Source organism: Triturus cristatus, chromosome 8, assembly GCF_964204655.1.
Source record: "Triturus cristatus chromosome 8, aTriCri1.1, whole genome shotgun sequence".
NCBI lineage: Eukaryota > Metazoa > Chordata > Amphibia > Caudata > Salamandridae > Triturus > Triturus cristatus.
In genome coordinates, this window is record NC_140591.1 from 1671568398 (window position 1) to 1671588118 (window position 19721).

The window sequence follows — 19721 nt, forward strand, 5'->3', positions numbered from 1 at the left end:
CCGCTCCCCCCCTTCTCCCTCCCTACCCCCCTGTAGCATCACTATGCTGTTACATGTTTTTCTCTTCATAGCGCTTGGTAAAAGGACATAGGGGCATATCAGCAAGCAGGCGATAAAAAATTATCGCTGCTTTTGCGTCCGTTTTCGGACAAAAGTGGCGATAATTTTATCACCTTATCAGCAAGGTCACTCTATCGCATGGAACCTTGCCTTATTGCCATTTCCCTTAACGCCCATCTTTGCATCTCTAATGAGATGCAAAGTGGGCGTTCCTCCCCAGGATAATGGGAGAAATGTTACTAACCGACATTTCTCCTATTAACAAGCCTCACGCAAAGCAGCATAGCGACAAGAAAAGTAGCGATAACCTCTGTTATCGCTACTTTCCTTACGCCTGCTTTGAAACTGACTTAGCCACGATATCCTATGGAAGGTGGATATCATGGCGAAGTATGTGAGGCCCTATCAGCAAGCTATCGCCAAACTTCGTGGGATAATCTCACGTTAGGCAGTTAGCGCTAGGATTTTTATCGCTTTTGAGATAAGTGTTGCTAATAGCACGCTATCTCAGCGATAAAAATCCACGCTAGCCGGACATAATTATCCTAGCGCTAAGTGCGCTTAGCGATAATTATCGCCAATCCTTGATGATATGCCCCTTAGACCTGCTGCACTATTAAATTTGTATGAGTGTCTCTCATTGTTCACTGTTTAGTACCCAAACGCCAATATAAGGAAACAAAAGTGATATAAAAACGTCGAATAAATAAATACTGACAATAATACATAATGATTCTCAAAGTTTATTGTCAAAAATTATTCCCACACATTGCAAACTTGGCACCACCTCAAAATGTACATTATGTAAATGAGAATTACATTCGAAATTCGTCTCGCAAAATGGTAAGAGTTGGGTTTTATTTAAATGCACTTTGAGGTCACCCGTGGTGGAATAAGTAACAAAACTTATATGTTTCTGATTTCGGGCGGGGGGTGACTTTGACAAAGCATGGGGGTGGTAGGGTGAGGGAGGGTGGGCAGGGGGGATGAACTTAGGGGCTACCTTAGGCTCGACAATTACACGTACCACTACTGGTTAACAGAGTCCACAGTGGCCTGGCAGATGTAATAACAGACCTTTGAGTTCATCAGAGCAGCTGTGATTATCAGACACCATGCCTTTCCCTGGTGATGTTTAATGCCGGAGTGGAAGGCCCCAGGGTTTCAGCATAAACACACTGCTGTAAGGACAGCCCTCCCACCCCCTTCTAGAGCTGGGCGACAGCTGGTCCTGGGCACACCTTATAAATGATGCCCACCTTCAGAGGCGCACCCAGAGGTGCCCCTCGGCAACGCCAGTGTGTGCATGGGAGTGTAGGTGCCTCCATGAGCTTGAGGGAAGCTGGTGGCTGTGGGGGGCGCCACGGAGTGCTGTGGGGACAGCCACGTCGCCAGATGTTGATGATAAACCGGATCTTACCATGTTGGCCTCAGATGTGCTTTGTTAGTTCAATGGCTGTCCACCTCCCCATAGCGCTGCTCCTCCTCGCCTTTGGGAGGGGGGAAGCGCTAGAAAAAGGCTGCACACTCCAGGCCTGGACCCAAGACTCCTACTCGAGGAGCGGAGATGTGCTCCTGGGGGGAGTGTTCATCGTTCACTCGGAATCCACCTCCCCTGGGCTCACATTCCAGGAGCATCCACCGCCGGCGTCCTGTGACGGGTAAGGGCAGCAGGTCACTGTCGCATGGCCCATGGCCGGGCTGAAGCTGGGCTCTGTGAGGGCAAGAGGCAGTTCAAGCGGTGTGAAGTGTCTCCAATCCGCATCTTGGTACTAATGAGTTGAGGCAACTGCCGGAGTTAATTATCCAGAGAGGCGCAGCTCCAGGGGGTTGTTTAGGGTGTTACACCCCCTAATAATTGTATTTTGTAATGGATAGTTGGGTGCAGGTGCTGTCAGTCGGGCATGGTGAGCTGTCTCTGGGATTCCTCCAGGAATGTTCACACACACCTACAAACTCGCACACACACACTATCTCCCTTTCTGTTTAGAAAGACTTCATGAATGTTGGTTAATTCACAAAATATTGTGCGGCAGATTTATAAGAAGGTTATGCATCTGTAGAGATGCGTCACTTTCCCTGCGCCACCCTGAGAAACCCTTGCGCCAATGTGGATGCGCCGTATTGACAATACGGCACACCATGGCGCAAGGATTAACAGATGCGTCAGAAATTCAGACACATCTGTTGCCGCAAAAGTCATGCATTGCTGGAGTCGTGTTGCAAACACGGCGCAACTCCATGAATGCATTTTGAGGACTGTACCCAGTACACTGCGTCACTCCTTATGCCTGCTTCAAGCAGGCGTAAAGTTTTGACGCAGTGGCGTCTTAGAAATGAGGCAGTGAAATCTTGTAGATTTCACTGCGTCACTGTTACGAGGCTTTCTAGCTTTGGACCGCCCCCACTGCATACATTATACCTGGCGCAGGTATAATGTGAAGCAGGGCTTTACAACGTGACGCATCTCCCTAGATGTTTCACGTTGTAAATAGGCCACATAGTTAGCGCCGCCGATGCGTCAAAAAAAGTGACGCAATGACAGCACAAGGCGCAAGGGGCTTGCAAATCTGCCCCTGTGTTTTTTCTCACTTAGTGCCCCTTCAATGCACATTCCTCTCCCTCTCTGCTGCTCCTTGAGCCCCTGCTGTGCACCCTGCTTGTGCATAATGTACTTTACAATGAGACCCAGTGTGATTGTTGGGAAAGCTGAAGCTGTAGCCCCCCCCAATCTTACTGATTAAGCCACGCCCCTGCTCATCCAGACTCCAGAGCAAAGATGTACACTTCTAAAGCAGAACATAAAATCACTAATTTACTAACGACTGACCTGCAATCTTGGGTTCAGGGGTAGCATGCTACTCGCTGCAAAGTGCGTCAGAGTCTCGTCGGGGCAGTAAGCGTTACATAGATACAATTTTCAATGACCACTAATGAATATGCTAGACCTTTGAAACGTGTGTGATCCCAGAATAGCATGAACTACACGCAGTCCAAAGTGTATCCACTCGCGTCCCTGCTGCGGTGACGCTACATAAGGGAGCAGAGCCTTTGCGGTCATTGTGTACAGGGTCTGTCTGGGCTCCAGCACAGGCCACTTCACTGTAACAGGGAATGGATGAGGGTCGGAAGTCCTTTTCTTTGTGTTCTGAAGCTAGGTGGACAACATGGTCTGAAGAAATAGCATCAAGTTCATCATCACTCCATAATCAGGCAGCTTCAGCCCCATCACGTGCTCGTTCTGGCAGCCAATTAGGAAGAAGAAAAGATATTCTATAAAGGAAGAGAAAGCATGATGATCTTTCATTGTTCGAGGGAGCTTTCTTCATTGGTCAGCTGTGGGAGATTTTGTAATCCAGTGGGATTGGACGCGGAAGTGCTGCTCAGCGTTTCATTGGCTCTGGAATCCTGGAGCACTTGCTGGACCCACTGACCTACCCTGAGAGGGGGACTCCCTCACACTTCCAATGCTCTGCTCAGGATTGGCGGAAGAGGACTTGGGGCAGTATGTGTGGAAAGGACTCGATAAATGCTGGTGGTGTTTTAGGTGAGAGCTCCATGTACCATCAGAGAGGCTAAAAGTCAGTGGGTTGTTTAATAGGCAGCTGATGAAGCTGAGAAAGATGAGGACTGGTGTGTACAAAACAAGGCGTTCCTAGGCGTAACTCATCACAGAAGGTTGACTTTAGAGACAACAAGATCCAAAGAATTAGTGAAGTCCAATTGCAATAGTTTCCACCTAAGCATACAGGTGGTAGAACCATTCTCAGAGACCTGAGACAACAGGAGATGCAAAAACTACAGGGAGGTTTGACCAGCAGAGGAAGGTTTACAGCCATTGTGGACACCAAAGCTCTTCAGAACAGTGGAAGGAAAGACTTAATGAGCCTTGATTGTCATCTAGCGATAACACGAGCTGGGCGTGATCAGCATACATGCACTATCTGGTGCCCTTCTTGGAGAGGGCCATCGCTGAAGGCACCATATACTTGTTGAAAAGATACTCATAGCTAGTACTGGAGAACTTATGAGCAGAAAAGGAATCCAGGTTAGCTGCTCCATAGACCAATTCCATCAATGCCAACAGCCTGATGCGCTTTACTAGAGTTGTGACTGAATGCCTGAAAGGTAGCGGAGATCCCATAGGATGGGTCGACTGCTTCTATCCCACTTCCAGAGGCAGGATCCCACTGCCAGAGACCGACCGGTCCTGTAAGCCATACCCGGCAGACGGCTGACAGCACAGCGGACTCCCACCCTGGTCAAGATGGCATGGAGAGGTGAGCTCTGCTCAGTCAAGCAATGCACCACACCTTTTGAGAACATCTCCAACCCCTAGCTTCGAATTAGGATTTGAAAGTAAGAGCCTTGTTTTTCAAGAAAGAGACACATTTAGATTGCATCAAATATGTGAAAAATCGAATGAAAAATCATGGGATCTAGCAATAGAATGGACCACACTCCAACCTGAAATCTAATATAAAATAATCTTTGAACTGTTTGAGAAGGGCCTGACAAACACATTGCTCATGCAAAAGAACTTATGTCATAATAACCTTGAATGAGACTCCCCAACCCAACAGACACTATGGCCCTTCCAAGAGCCTCATACAACTTACAGGAATAACTTTAGCCCTTCAACGACCCTCCTGCCCCCACTGCTCAGATATCCCATTGAAATACCCCTGAATTACTTCACAGAGTACCCCATTCTGCACGTTACCTGTTTGAGTGACCTCTGACACTTACTAAGCCCACTACTACCTTATCATGTAGCGCCCCGCAGCACTTTGAAATTTTATGGGCGCTTTAACTCACATATGAACTAGTTAAATGATGTTAATATTAATAACCCAATCAATGAAAATAAGAACGAGAGCTGATTTTAACATTTTGATATAAATATTTAGATAGGTGTGAGGTCTGGACATAGCAAAGCTTTGGTAAATCTGCCAATACTGTGTCCATTGCCCTTTCCAGCCTAAAATGTTTTTGTAAAATGTATTAATTCCGTATCAATTGCATCGCTAATCCAGATGTAGCTTGGTTTTATGTCTATGAATACAACTTGGGGGATATGTACAACAGAAGTGGCGGAGTGAGGCGTTTGTCGTCATGGCTTAACGCCTCAGTCCGCCACTTCAGAAACGCAAGGCTTACTTACAAGGATATGGTGCCGCCTTGCGTTTCCCCCAGCACTGGCGCTACACTTAGCAGTGTAGCGCCAACGCAGGCACCCTTGCACCATAGTGTCTGCGTGCAGGGGAAATATTGTTTATGTGCAGGAAGGTGTCCCTTCCTGTACATGAATAATCTTGAAATGCCATTTTGGCACTTCTATGAGTGCTGCTTAATGCAGCACTCATGGAAGTCACAAAATGTCATTCTTTTAACCCTTTCCCTGCATGCGTTGGCCAACGGCCGTCGCGAGCACTACCTCCGTAGTGTGCGCACGTCCATTGGCCAACGCGGCCCCGCCCGCGCACGGAAACGCCTGCACCGCGGTGGTTTTTCTGCCGCGGTATACGGGTTAAGGATTATGTGCAGGAAGGGGGACCATCCTGTACATAAAGAATAAAAGGCTTTTGGCTTTTTCCATGCGTGGTACACAAGGCAGCACACATGGAAAAAGCAAACACAAGGAGAAATATAGCATTTCTCCTGGAGTCACCAACTTAGGACTAGGTTTTCCCTGGTCTTAATTTTGGTGCTGCCTCCTATTTACGCTGCCCTTGTAAATAAGGGGCAGCGTCCAAATCAATGGAAGTTACGGTGGAACGCACATTGCAACACCCACTGCCCACCACTTTTATGCTAAGCATAGCATGAAAGGGGGCCTTATTTACAAGGCAGCGTTAAGCCTTGTTAAGTGGCTTAACACTGCCTTGTAAATAAGGTGAAGCCCCTATCGCCATGGAAACGTCACAAAAAATGGCGTTCCCATGGCGATAGGGGCTTGTATATATGCCCCCCTATATCTTCAAAGCGTAAGATTTCATTAATTCTACTGCCACAGTGCACATGGAACTAACTGCCTGTTGCTTCACCCTACAGGTTCCATGTCCGCTACTACCGGGACGTGCTGGCCATGGTCTTCGCCATAGAAGAAATTAACCATACTCCAGACCTGCTGCCAAACATCACCCTCGGGTTCCAGATCTATGATTCCTGCTTTTCGGAGATCAAAGCCATCGGAGGGATCCTGGATCTGCTCTCGGGGAGCCAGCAGCCAGTCCCTGGGTACCATTGCCATTCTGGGGCAATGCCTGCTGGAGTTATTGGGGAACTTATGTCCTCTATTTCAGTCCCAATAGCCAGGATTTTAGGTCTGTTCCATGTTCCACAGGTAAACAGAACACAACTGTGGGATTGACGTGCTTTGTGGGTGGGTGCACAACTGACAGGTGGACCAACAATAAGACCAAGAAGTTTAGAAAAAACTGTAACTAAACCAGGAAGAACATATGGGCAGGCAAGAGCATTCAGGATGTTAGAAGTCACAATCTCAGGATAGTTTGGGGGTAAAAGTTTGAGTCATTGACAGTAAAACTGCACAGCTTCTGAGAGAACTTGGCTGGCCCACTGAGCAATGCTAATAATAGATTGTGGACACCAGCAGCATGTCCACCATCAAGGTCCTTTACATCTGCCTAAAATAGATTGTGGGAGCCAGTGGTATATCCACCAGAAAGGTCCTTCACATTTGGCGATAATATTCTGTCGCCAGCAGCATGTCTACCACCAAGGTCATCTACATCTGGCCTCAAGGGAATGGCTGGAGGAGGAGACACAGTTCTAACCTCCACCTGGGGTGGGGTTTGTTGGACCCTTGCAGGTTGGTACTGACAACACATTCACTCTTAAATTTTGAATAACCATTGTCACAGTTTCACGGGCCAGTTCTGCTTGGGCTCGGCAGCCTGTGTAGGTGCCTTTCAAGGAGCTGTGTGGTTAGCACCACCACTTCAGTGTGAGTGGGTTTCTCCATCAGTTGGGGTTCGGTCAGATGACACATGGGATGGTTCACTGTCGCTATCGTTTCTTGCCCCGGCCCTTGAACGATTAGATATTATAAGTACGAGGGTGAAGCGTGCATCAGAAGACAATGGAAGTCAATGGAATGGAAGAGGTTGCTGTGTGTGGAGGACAGCCTTTTAAAGAGCTTTCTTTCTGTGCTCCACTTATTGTGTTTCTTAACAGGACATTTGGTGAGCTCACTGACTGGAAGGTAGGAAGACACTCATTGTTTGCTAACAGAGGAACCCATTCTGTCTTATAAATCACAGCATTCAATTGCAGACTGCTAGTCCCAGCAGGAAGGGGAATGGGTTCAACTTCTTTGTCCTGAAAGTTCTCTTGTCTTCTTGTTTTTTGTCAACAGTTTGTGGGGCCTCTGATTCCTGGACTCCTTCAGTTGTAAAGTGGTGTCCTCCAGGGACACCTACATGCCAGCCAGGGACGCCCACTGCCCTGAGAAGCAAGACCCCATGTTGATCCCCTCACCCCAATGTCTCAGACCCTCTGCACAACCACTGGCCATAGTTTTAGCCTGCACACCCACACCCATGGGAGGTGCTCACTTGTCTCCAGCTCTAGCATACATCCTAAGCCTCGGCTCAGATGGTGGCATCTTTGAGAATGAATGCTAGTGATAGAGATCAGGGTGTATACAATATTCCCACTACCACAGATAGAGTAATCTCACAGTTACACGCACATACATTCATCATACGCTAGGGCCCATTTCACTAACATACGCTCAAATACTCTACCACCAATAAACCTGTGGAAGAAAACACTCCTAAACACCCTGCATCTATATCGAGGCCGATAAGACCTGGTTTTGTGACTGTCCCTAAGTATAGTCTATACAATATATACAACAGTAATCAATAACGCAAACCCAATAATTGACAAAAATGAATATCCAACACCATGTTTAAAATTATATTGCTTTATCTAAGATTAGTCAAAGAAATTCAATCAGAGTAAATCATTTCTCATAGTTACCTATTCTAGCTAAATGTCAGAACAGGTCAGGACAAGTCTCTCGGTAAATGTCTCTCAAGACGAAGTCCCGTCAGCATCAATCCTCAGCAACGCAAGTTCATCACGCAGCAAAGGCAAAATGGTAAGTGGCAAATGGGGTGGGGAGAACCCTCTCTAAGCTAACAGTTTTTATAATAAATTGAACAAAGGAAAGATACATTGGAACATAGGAAAAATCATAATGTCCGCCGGACTTGCTGAGCAGAGCGAGAAGGAAAGGATGTAACATTGCTACATTTATGAATCTCCGCTCAGGAAAAATACACATAGCGAAAACTACGGAACAGGAACCAAGAAAATAAAACATGTATCACATTAATCCGGCTTCTCCTCGGCTATCGAGCCACAGTTCAGAGTTTCCCTCTAAGGCTCCTTTGTTTCCCAAGGCTGCCAAGGACACTTTCATTTCACTTGGAGATCTCCCAAAAACTGCTGCTGTCCTCATGGAAAGTTTCTCGACAAGGACCATGGTCAGTTAGCTTCAAAACCATTTCCAGCAGGGGTCTCCCTCGTCTCAGTTTTCACATATTCACTCGAGGCCAGGCTCACAAAATCAGCCATCATGGACTAGGCCTCCATAGGCCATAATAGACCATCTCAATTAAAAGAAATAAAAACAACGTTACTACAGCATAATGATTAAACAGTGTTAACCCCACTAATACCCTTAAGTGTATGCATTTATCTAGCTCTCACAACATAAAAAGCATTAATTCAAAAGCGTTTTGTGCTCAAAAATAAACAGCACATAGCAACGTTTAAACATGAAAACACATTTAACACACGCGTTATTATCAGTCAGCACATTTAAGCACATTCACGTGTAACTCTTTCTTGTTAAAACAAACGGATTGATTAATATAAACGCACTTGCACAAGACTAATAATTAATTATTAATTATTATTACTTTAGTACAACGAATAGACATGCCAGAGCTTCAAAAGCCCCAGAATTTTCAAACTGAAAACTCTGCTCCAGCACTAGTTTTGTACATTTGAAATTTTAGTGAACCTAAATAATATTTCCATTATTGATTCAAATCAGCAAAATGCATGAGACATGTAAATGTTTAAAGAACATAACGAGAGCACCAATTGTTATTGTTACTTATGAGTATATGCAAGCACTGGCAAAGCCAGTAGGTCTGATGTTGGCCTGCAGCCTTTTTAGGTTTTGCAGATTCTTGTTTTGCTGTGTCATGGTGAGTGCACAACTTTATTCTTGGAGAACCATCCGGGTTCTCATCAACCTCAAAAAACACCATTAGCTACAGGCAAAAATTGTTTTGGGTTTAAGAAAAACGCACATTAACATAGTAGCCCCTGACACAGAAGCAGGCAGCTGTGTGTGTGACTGCGTTCTTTGTGACAGGGCAGCATGCCGCCACTAAAAGTAAACTCGGCCAGTGGCTGAAGGGGGCCCACCCATTGACCAATGATGTGTGTTTCAGTGTCTGAATGAATACATGTGAATGACACAACAACAGAGTAATGGAGGAGATCATGGTGAATCCCCTACAAGTAACTATGTTAGACATGTCATTTATAGTAAAAATCAAAAATACTTGACTAACACTAGACCTAAAAAAGCCAATCGGTCTGGCATGGGCTGCCAGCTTCTGAACTTTGCTAATGCCTTTTCAGTAATACTTTAGGTAAAATGTTCTTACAAATAGGGAGGCTTGCAAAGACAGATATATATGATTTGATTGGTAGATAGTGTTATACCTGACATCTTGGTGTTGTATTCCCTCAGACATTGTGCCTTCACTTCCCTGTTTTGGCTGAACACTTGTTTGATGCCATTATGACTCTGCGCACCTTACCCCTGTTAATCAGTTGTAAAATGCATGTGCTCTCTCCCTTTCATCATGGTAGAATTGGTATTAACTTAATTGGCTCCTTTAATTTACTTATAAGTCCCTAGTATATGGTACTGCATGTACCCAGGACACGTAAGTTAAATGCTGTTAGTGGGCTGCAGCACTCATCGTGCCACCGACTAAGGTCGCACTTTAAGACATGTCTCAGGCCTGCCACTTCAGACTGTAGTGCAGTTTTAAACTGTCATGTCAACCTGGCAAAATAGAAAATGTTGCCAGGCCTCACCCTTCCTTTTTAATACCTATAAGGCATCTCTTAGACCCTAAAGGCTGCTAGGGCAGGGTGCATGGTATTCAAAAACTAAGACTTTTGTACTTACGTTTTACATGTCCTAGCAGTCAAAAACTCTGACATTCAGTTTTCACTGTAGCACGGCTACCTCTCCCATTGACTAACACTGGATCACCAAATTGCACCTAAGAAGTGATAATTTCAGGTTGAGGTCAGATAGAGAAATACTTCTTCTACTAATCTGAATTGTAAATTAAAATCCAAAGGAGGAGAGAGCACACTGCCTGGCACCAGCACACTCCCAGACGCATTGTGGTAAATGCAGTGCATGACACTCACTTCAGTTGAAACTCTTTAGTATTCACCATTTCTGGTGCAAACAGTGCTGTGCATCTCTAGACACGTGTTCTAGGATTGCTGAGCTTCTCCAGTAGAGAGTAACAAGTGATATTTGGGGGGCTGGCAATGCGGCTCTAGAGATACACAGCTCTGTACACACACACTAATGTGCATTGGAAGGGTAACCCTACAGCCAGTGATTTGTACAAGTCATTTCTTGGTAAGAAAAAAAGACATGCAGTATCACACCAAAATGAGATCACATAAAGCAAACATTTGAATGTAATAAAGAACGAGTTAGTATGTATGGTCTGCAGGTACATGTGCCAGAGGTTATACATCATGGGTGAAAAACTCAAGAAAGACCTGAGATATAGGGGCATTCAAGAGCTGCCCAGGAACCTAACAAACAAAGTTAAGTAGGGGCTGCAAATCCAGTCTCTACAGAGTTAACCTTTTGACCTTAGTGACCTTTAATGTATACAGGATTGTTCAGCACAAAGATGACTGCCATTATTATTGTGTTACATTAAGAGTTCATATTTTATATTTCTATTAAACAGCAGTTTGAACAGCCTGGACTTGTCCCCGAGGTCATTTAGGGGAGCTAGAAAAGAAGCAAAAGACAGGGAAGGAATTGAGCACAACCCTATGTAAAGAGGGCTGCGTTCAGCCAGGTGTCTGGGAAGTCCTACATCTGGCAGTAGGAAATCCCTCCCTATGGAGTGGAAGATGAACCTTGCTTGACCTGATCACATTTCCTACTCAGTAGACACATTTAACCTGCCTGATTATGTTTTCTTTGTATAATGTTTGTTCTTTGGGCCGTGTTTTTAAGAGACTGGTTTCCACTACATTGCAATTGCCCAGATGTTTACTCAGGGACTAGGAGACTTTTCTCAAGGAGACGTAGAGTTGAAGGATTGTTCCCTTGACCAGGGCATTGATTTAAGGAGTGAAATTGAAGTCTGAATCTAAAATGACCAGTATGTTTGGACTGTATATCAGTGGGATGCCCAAACTTGTAAAAGTGGCTCCACCCTGACCCCCTACTACAAATGCAGCTTCAGTCTTTATTCCATGTAAACAATTATTTTTTTCTGCAACCAGTGGCTGTTTTGACCTAAGAACTTTGTGAAGTGTGCATACGGGTCATTCCTGATTGCCTCCCTGTCCCAAAAGCCTCCCTCAGAGAACGTTGGGGTGCACTGTGTCCCATGCTTACACTAAATCAAAGGACATCAAGGCTTTTCACTTACCTTCAAGGGTAACAAGGAGGCCTTCTTTTATATTAGCCAGAGTTGGTTCTGTGCCTCACAAGGGTGTGTAGACAGGATGATGTATGATATCCTGTTTGATGATGAATACATATTGGAATATTTAAGCACCTTGTACTTAAATTCTTCTTTTATTGTAATTTCAATTTACATAGGCAACATTCAACATTAATAGTCTTTTCCCTTTGTTGTCAAGTATTACGCTTAAAAATCCATCAGTCTTTGTCCAGCATCTTCTCTTAGGACAGACCCCTGTTGCAGATTGACACCTCTTTGCCCCATGGCTTCAGTGCCCCTCCAGCAGTAACTTCAATGCATTTTGTGGGAACATGCCCCCTTTTCCTGGTTGTGTTTTCATGCAGCATGTTATAAGGCACACCGACACATACTCAACAGCAGGCAATGCATACTTATAAATATCTCTCTTACTTCATGGATCCATGTAATAGCTTTCTAGTTATCCAAAAATATATATTTACTAAACGCATCTCATTCACTGCAGATCAGCTATGGGTCGGTGCTCTCCACACTAAGCGACAAGCTCCAGTTCCCATCTTTCCTACGTACGGTGCCGAGCAGCTCCTTCCAGAATATTGCTCTAGCCCGGTTAATGGGTCACTTTGGCTGGACCTGGATTGGGATGATCATCTCTGATGATGACCTGGGAGTGAAGGGAGGACAAGACATGAAGAGGGTAATTGAGGAAAATGGGGGATGTGTGGCTTTCATGGAAAAGGTCCACCTCATGTATGCCATAGAAAAGCTCCAACATATCGTCGAAGTTACCCAGTGGCACGGTGTGAAAGTGATCATTGTTCACAGCTCGGAAGTCCATGTCAAGATGCTCATGGAAGTATTCCTTGCATGCAAGGTGATGGATAAAGTATTTGTCTTCTCCGCATCATTCACTCTGACACCTGGACTCTTCTCTAAAGAAACCTGGACATTATTTAACGGTTCCCTAGGACTTTCTCCCCATGTAGCAAAGATGGAACATTTTCAGGAGTTTCTTACTCACCTTCATCCTTTAAGAGATCCAAGGGATATCTTTATCAAACCATTCTGGGAGAAAGTGTTTGGCTGCAAGTGGCTGGAGTCTGAGGAGGTGGAGACAATGGCCATGGTACAGAAGAACAAGATGTCAGTTCTGTGCTCAGAGAACCAAACCTTGGCCAGTATGGTCACCGAGGTGTTTGAACTGTCTGACCTCAGTTACACATACCACACCTACCTGGCAGTGCACGCCTTGGCTCACTCTTTGAATTCTTTGATGTCTTGTATACCTGGTCATGCTCCTCTCAACAGTGAAGCCTGTGCTGATATCAGCAATATTCAACCCTGGCAGGTAAATGAGCAAAAACCATTAATCCCTTACAGTCCTGGAACAGACAAAGAATAAGGGCTCTAGGCTCTAGTGAGACATCCACCGCACGCATCCCTGTTTGAATGGAGAAGGTATGAAGGGGAATGTGAAGACTGTTCACATTTTTCAATTGCTCAGTGTGCAGTTATTTTCCATAGAGGTTCTCATATAAATCCTGGAACACTCTCTAGTGAAACGTTTCACTTCAGATGATACACGGGCTTGGGAAACGGCAAGTATGAGTAAGGTGTTGGCGTGTTTGTTTCTGGGATGCCAAAAGTTTGTAAAGGTGCACAGTGTTTTTGACCTGCCTGTACAATAATAAATATTTCTCTATACCAGTGAATAATGGTAGCATCAATAGCTATGGTGCAGCAGTAATTTGGTGGTTAATATCACTCACGTAATGGTCATATCTATCTATATATGTCATCAGTGATGTAATAAATGATGTCATAGCCATGTCATGAGTGATATAAAATGTAAGGTCATAAGCAGTGCATGGCGGAGGTGCACAATACAGTAGCTGTGCTAACTCTAACTGGTGAAGTTCTGTGTTTTTTTTAGTTCAAAATGTTCAGTTGGCACTGACATATTCATCTAACTATACCCTCCTTTAACCTTTGATTTTATCAGTCAATATCTAGGGTGATTTTCGACCTGATTAATATTTTTCTACTATACGTAAAGCCAAACCCCTGATGCGCATGGCCAACCACCCCTCATCGGCAGCCAATCCCATGCTACCCACAGTCTTCAGCCGGGTGCATCGGTGGAGTCAGCCACAGTGCCCAGTGCCTAACCTCCCAGTAGACAGCAATCCCCATGCTGTCTTCGGCGGTGCACGGCGAGCATTGGTCACAGGGCCTGGCCTGTGACCAACCCCTGTTGCAGGTAGCCATCCCCCACAGGCTACCAACCCCACACTGTGCACGGCCTTTGGCATATGCTGAGTAGGGTCGGCCTTTGGGCCCCAGGGATCCCATTACCCAGGGCAGTTTTATTTAAAGGTAGAGGGGGTTATGCGGTCTATTGTACTGACCATTCACTTACCCTCTGCGTTTGACCCGCATAGTAAGCTTGCTGCCTTTGCCCCTTCCCCATGCCATATGTTGTCTGAGCCCAGTGCATTTGCCTCTGTCTATGCTCAAGCCCCCTCCTTTTGGCCAACATGGTCCGTTGTGCTGCCGCTAACCCTCCTGCCTTCCATATTTGGTCTGTTGTGCTGCCCCCACCCCTCTAACCTTCCCTGAGTGGTCACCATGCTGTCTTTGCTCCTGACCACCTTCCAGCTTTCCTCCATGTGCGACTATCACCTCCCTCCTGCCCTTCATGGTGCATTGTGCTTCCTCAGCCCTTGATGGTTTGCTATGTTGCCACAGCCTTTCTCTTCTGTTCTGCATGGTTCTTTTGCCGCCCTTGTCACACTGCCCCTGCCCTCCATACTCCGTTTTTCTGCCACTGCCCATCCTGGCTGCACTGTATGGTCTTTGTCTTGCCCCTCTTGTCTGACCAGCATGGGCAGCATGATGCCTCCTCTCCTGCTCTCACCTGCCCCCCGCTGTCCAAGTCTGAGCCCCTGCTTCCTCCCTCCCTACCCACAGTGTTCTAATGAACAACAAGAGCGTTAAAATCCTGAATGCCATCATGACGGCATTCAGGCATGCCACACTTTTGTCATAAATACAGTAAATGTAGTTCTTCATTAGAACACTCTGGGAAAGTTGATGATCACCAGGGAATTAATTGGCAGGCTGCTGCTGGTATTGAAGGTACATGTTTCAGTCTCAATCTCAGAATGTTTTAGTCAGTCAGTCAAAGTTGGCTTTATTTCGATATAAAACATATCTTTAAAAGCAATACAATACATCTATTTTTAAAAATAAAATAAAAGGCCAATTCATAAGAAAACAATTATGCAGGTTCAAAATACGAATGGCATAGATAAATTACATAAAAATTCCAATTTTTAAAACCATAATTAAACAACATACAAAAGCCTTTTTGATCTGATCGACCATGCCCGATTTAAGAACTTCGCCATACCACAGGCGAATAAAGGGCGTGTGTCGGATTTTAAAATACGGAGAGCCTCTCTACATTGTCTTGTGCCTAGCGCTTTACATAGGGGTTTCAGCCACCTGAGGCGAGGAGCTTTATATGCAGGACATTCAAATAAAAGGTGGGAAACCGACTCAATCCTGGTCTCACAGAAAGGGCAGAAAGGAGTAGTCTGTGCTGGTACCTTCCATCCTGCGGTCAACTCACAGACGGGCAGCACACCTATCCTAAATTTAAAATATAAAGCCCTATCTCTAAATTTTGAAATGATATCGAGATAAGGCTCAAGTAGTGCCACCTCCTTTACTAATAGGAATTCAGCAGAAGGTCTACATAGATTGGGATTAGAGTTTCTGGACTCCATTACCCATTTCCAGTACAGTTTTTTCAGGACAGACTTGGATGGTGCGGTCCTGGACTGCCAGGCCCCTCCAAGACCCAACTCGCCCAGCAACCGCTTAACATCCCTCAACCATCCTATTTTATGCCAACCAAGCATTGATAAAACCTCATTTAGCCCCTCTTCATAACTAACAAGCTCCGGAACTCTCCATATGCGGGCCCAGAGGAGTAGAGGGCGCAACCTTGCCTGGTCTTTAATAGGACAGCAGCCCATGTCAAGGAGTAAGGGAAGGGTGGGGGTACTATAAGGGAGGCCCATTAAATCCTTCAAAAACGTATTTTCTCAACGGGTCAACTGATCCACATTCTGCGCCCCCCAAAGCTCTGCTCCGTAAAGCGCCGCACTCACCCCTCTTGCCTTGTAGATGTCAAGTACTGGGGCAATCGGTTTGAGGGTGGAGGACCGTTGTTCTTTGAGCAGTGCCCCCACCACCCTTTTATGACTTAGCAGCATTTTGTGGAGATGACAATTCCACCTCATGGTGTCAGAGAGGCGGATTCCTAAATAGTCAAACTCCTTGACTCTTTGTAGGGACACTGAGTTCAGTGCAGGTGGCCAACCCCTTTTTTGGGGGGGATTCAAGACCAAATATTTGGTCTTTCCCGTGTTAATTTCTAATCCCCTCAAATTACAAAAAGTTTGGAACCGATCAAGGAGGCACTGCAGTCCAACTGGGGTCTTAGAGATCAAGAGGGTGTCGTCTGCAAATAATAGAGTGGGTATTCTCCTGCCCGCCAGGGATGGAGCATCTGAAGGATTTTGTAAGAGATGCTCCACCACTCCATTGACGTACAATGAAAACAGAGTGGGGGCTAAAACACAGCCCTGACGGACACCTCTATTTACAGTTATTCGGGCGGTCTTTTGGCCCTGATTGCCCCACCGAACCTGTGCAAAGTTTTCTGCATGGAACTTAATTATCAAAGATAATAAGTACGGTGGCATACCTAAATCTGACAACACCCTCCATAAGCGGCTGCGGGGCACTAGGTCAAAGGCAGTCCGTAAATCTATAAAGGCAAGATACAGACTGCCTTTGCCCAGCACAACCACCTTCCAGTATAACAACAGCAGACGGAATGACTGCTCAATGGTCCCAGTACCTGACCTAAAGCCCGCCTGGAAATCAGAAAGTATCCTATTCTCCTCTACCCACTGGAGCATCCTCCCTAAAACCACCTTTCCTGCCACTTTTTGCGATTAATCCAGTAGGCTTATAGGGCGATAATTAGCTGGGTCGTCCCGACTCCCTTTTTTGAAAATCGGGACGACCTCAGCGCCCATCCTGGATTCTGGGAGAGGTGCATCATAAAAACTTGCATTAAGTAATGATGCAATGAGCTTTCCCCATTCTAATATATTAATGCGGATCAAATCCCCGGGTAGCCCATCCGGCCCCGCAGCTTTATTTGGGACAAGACACGAAATCGCAACCTCTACTTCCTTCCCTGTAAACAGGAGGTCCTCACTCAGCCCGAAAAAATCAACCGAAAAAGTTTCAGCTGGATCTACCCCAACCCCCGTAGCCACAGTATAAAGGTTGGAAAAATGGTCAAACCATGACGCCTCAGGGATATTGCATGTTATATGGGAATCTATGGGTGTGTCCCTGGTTCTAATTAAATCCCAAAAACCCTTCGAGTCCCTCCCAGCACTTGCCAGTTTTAGATCACACCAGAACTGATTTTCCCACTCTTTCTTCGCCTTACCAATAGCACCCCTGTACAACTTTCTGGCTGTACTAATCAATTCGGTATCCTTAAGTTTAACTGCATTGATTAAGTCCCTTTTCGCACTTCTGCAGGGAGCAGAATACCAACCAGGGTTACCCTTAGGGCGCCCCATCTTGTTGGCCCGATAACCTGGATTTCGCACAGTGAAGAGGTCACCTAATTCTTTGGTAGTATGGCTAAACAGAGTGGAAATCTCATGAACATTCGTCGCAAGGGAATCTAGTCTGGACAAGGCGTTAGCCATGATTGATCTTATTGCCACGATCTTGCCCTCATCGAAAGCTACATTTTTCCATTTTAGGCGCCTACCGCAATTCGAGGGACAAACATCGCTTGTTGACTTCCACGCCTGGGGGGCTTGCAGTTTCTCCCCAACCGTCCACATTGGGGACAGTGACAAAGACAGCGGATTATGATCGCTGTCAGACGAAGGGAGGACTGCCATATCCAACAAATGCCCCCAGAGCTTGAAATTCAGCAGGATATAGTCAATTCGAGATGAATGACCTACCCTATTGAAGGTGTGGGCCCCACAGGAGTCCGACTTTGACCGTCCATTTACTGCCCTCACACCATATTCCAGGGTTAGGACATTTAAATGGATAGCACTTTGGGTCCAGCTCTTAATAGGTGGTATTAACAGGGGTGGAATGCCTCTCCTAACATCTTCTTCTTGAGAGCCTAATATGTCATCCTCTGCTAGGGGTTCAAAGGTGCAGTTAAAGTCCCCTGCTATCATAATATACGTTGCTGACCTACAGGATCTGAGTGCATCCTCTAAGCCCAGTAGGGTCAATGAGGGCGCGCCCCCTTTCGGGGATCTAACATAGATATTAAAAATCTCTAAAGTCCGCCCCCCCAGAAGACCCTCTGACTACTAGTCTCTGCAAATCTGGGGACTTAGTTTCTATACACCTAATCTGATACCCCAATAAGATGCTTACCCAAATTAATAGACCGAATAATGAAATGGATGAGTAAGATCTTTGAGAACTCATACAAAATGCATTTTTGGATTTGCTTTCTGCAGCCCTAACCTTAATTTTTATGACAAAACAAACCCCTCCCCCCATTTTGTACATTTCTAAAGGAAATGTTTTAAGTTTTAAAGCTTTGATTCACTCAAGATGGCTTCGGGTCTGCCATACTTTAGTCATAAGTAACAATGTCTTTGTCCTCGGCACGTAGAAGACACAGCGGCCCTCATCCTCCCGGATCTCTCTGCAGCATTTGACACAGTCTTCTACCCCAAAGCCCACATGAGATCAGAATCCAAGAACATGCACTCTGAAGGATCTGCTCCTTCTTGACTGGAAGGGCCCAGTCAGCCAACCTGGCACCGTACACCTCGGACATCAGCAAACTCATCTGCAGAGTTATTCACGGATCCTCCCTGAGCCCAACCCTTATGAACGCATACGCGATCCCTCTAGCCAGCATCATTCGTTCTTATGACAACATCAACATCCTCTCCTACGTCAATGACACTCATCTCATTGTTTTCCTCACAGAAAAGACACCCAGAACCTGGATCAAGTTCAGTGCCCACTGGATAAACACTATGGGCCAAATGTATCATTTGTTCATGCATTAGGAAAGCTCGCTGGGGAGGCAGGAGCTTTATCTACGGGGCTGCCAAAGCTTGGAATGAACTTCCTCCGTACCTCAGGACCGTGACGGATCTGCTGTCATTCAGAAAGGAACTTAAGACCTGGTTGTTCCGTAATGAATATTCCCGGTCATCCATCCATACATTGCCCTTGACTGAGGATCCTCAGGATCTTTCTAGACAGCGCCAGGACACCTCCGGGTAATTGCCGCGCTATACAAAACTCAATAACATAACATAACATAACATGCAACACAGCAAGACATCTTGCTGCACTGTGTGAAAGGGAGAGGGCAAGTATGCACCGTATCTATTAAGATACGGCGCATGCCTGCTCTGTTCTTACGCAGGTGCACTTTACGTGGCTGTCAGAAAAAACTATGCCAACCAATGTTATAAGGTCTAGAAATACCCACGTTGGAGAGAACAATTACCGTTTGTTCGGTTTTTCCTTTGCCATCTTCTGAAGATGTTTTGCTGCAGAGGGATTGCAGACTTACAAAATGGCTGCCAACTCAAAGACCGATTCTGTTAGTGTTCTATGCCTCAGCCCCTTTTTTGATTTTTCCAGCTTTGATCACGCCTGCACGAATCTCTTGCGGCGCACTTCGAATTTTGTTCGACTGAGAGGAGCATTGTCTTGTTTTCGCCCCTGTCATTCTGATAGGAATTTCAGTCACTCCCTTTTTGTTCCACCTGCTCTTGTAGGCTG

General features: G+C 45.7%; 1 protein-coding gene across 1 annotated transcript in view; it reads left to right on the forward strand.

Annotated features, from left to right (window-relative positions):
• Positions 1 to 19721, forward strand: part of LOC146808558 (vomeronasal type-2 receptor 1-like) — a 73336-nt gene that overhangs the window by 24973 nt on the left and 28642 nt on the right. The window contains exons 3-4 of the mRNA XM_085624006.1: positions 6115 to 6406; positions 12343 to 13185. Coding sequence (XP_085480132.1) covers positions 6115 to 6406; positions 12343 to 13185 — 1135 coding nt within the window. The remainder of the gene's footprint in view (positions 1 to 6114; positions 6407 to 12342; positions 13186 to 19721) is intronic.